Consider the following 2,568-nt stretch of genomic DNA (forward strand, 5'->3'; position numbering starts at 1 on the left):
ACGGGATCGTCGCTCAGAATATGGGGTAAGTCTCTCGTGGCTAGTAGAATAACACTGCAAACCACCATACACATATACACACACACACACCACACGCGCAAAATGCCAACCATGTCACGAAAAGACGCTCTTGAGGAGTTTATTCGATTGCCTGTGAGCAAGGAAATGATCTCGTATCTGGCTGTCAAGGCTGCCAACGTCATTAAATGTGAAAGCAACGCCGCCTTACCCCCAACTCCTCCGTCGACCCCACCAAATGGTGGTGTCGAGCCGGATTTTTCGGCTCTGAAGCCAACCCTGCCAACCCTCGAGGAGTTCATTACCTCGACAGTCGATAGATCCCGCGTTCAGGTACCTACTTTGATGTCAAGCTTGGTATACCTTCAACGACTGCAGAAGAGACTACCAGCAGTGGCAAAGGGAATGCGATGCACAGTCCACCGCATCTTCCTCGCGTCTCTGATACTTGCTGCCAAGAACTTAAACGATTCATCACCAAAGAACAAACATTGGGCCAGGTATAGCGTTGTCAAGGGATTTGATGGTTTTGGGTTTTCGTTGACGGAGGTGAACTTGATGGAAAAGCAGCTCCTGTTTTTGCTGGACTGGGATTTGAGGATCACCACTGAGGATCTTTACGAGCACCTTGACCCATTCCTTCAGCCCATTATCACGCAACACGAGAAGGAGATGGAGGAGAAGCTCGAAAAGGAGAGGGAATTCGAAAGACACCAATCGCTCATGGAACTACGGATGGAAATCAACAGCAAATCACGACCACTGCTCACATCGTCGATGTCATCTTCCTCCGCATATTATCTTCCTGTAGTCACATATGGTGGAGACACACCACCAAGTCAGCATTCTACTCCACCATCATCATCTGGTCGCTCGTCACGGGCTTCAGAACGGTCGGTAGATTCATACTACCCGCGTTCCAGCCGCTCTCAACGCCGCTCGATTACCCTCTCCGATTACTCTTACCCAACCCCTCCTTCTACTGCACCGTCCTCCACAATTATACCCGGCCTAGTACGAAGCGGCACAGCATCGAGCATTGCTTCTTCCGAGGCCTCATCACCGAATACACCTTCGGTCGTAATGATGAGAAATTTACTGCCTGTAGATTCCTGCAAAAAGAAATCTGGCACAACAGCTAGCATTCTCACCCGTTTCTTGCACGGAGGCTCATCACACGAAAAGAGTGTATCGATGTCACGGTCGTCTTCGTCACGGTCATATCAACAGCATCTTTAACGCGACCTTTTCTTATCATAGCCCTTTCCTTGGTTTTTCCGTTCTATACTAGTTTTCACCTCTTTTTCCTTTTCTTCTCGGAACGGACGTAGAGTCTGATAATACTTAGTACAATTTCCTCCTAGTTTCCTTTCTTCGTTTTGTTTTGCTTGGGGGGTATGTCTGATATCGGATACGGTGGGGGCTGGTGTGGTGGCGTGGGTTATTCCGGTATGCGGGGTTTGGCAGATTAAGGTTTGCAAAACTATCTCGGGGGTTTTCCTTTCCTTTTTTCCTTGGGTCACGGGTTTCTGTTTTTCGTTTATTTGCATCTGCTTGGCCCGAACCCGGTTTTGCACGGTTGGCGAAAAAAAAAATAGGGCTGAGGGGGTGAGGTTTATGGGGGTTGGTTTCTCATCGTCACTTTTATGGGAAAGGTTAGGTAGGGTGTTATGGGTTTTGTCTATTATTGGGTTTAACAGGCGGGGTGGGTGTCAGTACATACTTTTGGTTTTTTTTCCCGCGATATCCTCTTTTTCTCCCTCTTTAACTTTTTGCATCGCATGAGTATCTGCTTTTATGTTCATTTTCCTTTATGGGGTTTTTTCTCGGGAGACCGGTGGTGCGGTGTAATGTTTCTTCAAAAAAGCGATTCTTTGAAGTATGTATTTTGACTTTTTTTTCTTCGTTATCTTTGTCTGTTGTATACTATATACTATATATTACATTACAAAGGGGCTATCATCTATCGTCGTCACTATCCTCGTCGTCGCTACCGTTCTCGGTCCCGAATACCGGTAAGGTTTCATACAATACAAGATTAGGATAATAGTAACTTTGTGTTGAGGTGGCTGTGCTCTCGAATTCGCGTGTCAGGTCAGTAACTCTTTTTTTTTCTTTTCCTCTTTTTAATACTTGACTTGCTCATATCATACTTGTATGTGTTTGACCCTGAGAAAGTGGCACAGGATAAGCATCGCCTCAAACACATGGTACCCGTACAGTACCGCACGAACACATGCTCACTCTCACAATTGCCTACGGAGGATATCAGTGTCATAGGCGTGGAAGGCCAACGAAACCCGGCTCGATTCAGCCCGTGTATTCCATTATTATATCTTGCCCGTCGTTCGTCCTCGTTCTTCTCCCCGATGTGGGGGCAGGTTCCCCGGGCATTACTTGCACGAGTACTGTACTCGTACTTGTATGGCACGGTACGGTATCGATGCCGGGAGAGTGTACCGGTACTTCGTACGGCATTGTCGGTGCAACTCCAGGTGGGTCGAATGAACGAATCGCCAATGCTGTACGTAACCCACTGTTCCCCATCCA

At 47.4% G+C, this 2,568-nt stretch overlaps 1 protein-coding gene; it reads left to right on the forward strand.

Annotated features, from left to right (window-relative positions):
- Positions 1-39: 39 nt before the first annotated feature.
- Positions 40-1,755, forward strand: GSTUM_00012031001 (uncharacterized protein). XM_002842297.2 has 1 exon: positions 40-1,755. Exon 1 carries the CDS (start codon positions 112-114, stop codon positions 1,255-1,257), a length of 1,146 nt encoding a protein of 381 aa, XP_002842343.1. The 5' UTR covers positions 40-111; the 3' UTR covers positions 1,258-1,755.
- Positions 1,756-2,568: the final 813 nt, after the last annotated feature.

This window comes from Tuber melanosporum (assembly GCF_000151645.1).
Source record: "Tuber melanosporum whole genome shotgun sequence assembly, scaffold_94, strain Mel28".
Taxonomy (NCBI): domain Eukaryota; kingdom Fungi; phylum Ascomycota; class Pezizomycetes; order Pezizales; family Tuberaceae; genus Tuber; species Tuber melanosporum.

Bases quoted from the DNA above. Each gene is read 5' to 3' on its own strand.
- GSTUM_00012031001 (XM_002842297.2), top strand. From the start codon at position 112: ATGTCACGAAAAGACGCTCTTGAGGAGTTTATTCGATTGCCTGTGAGC.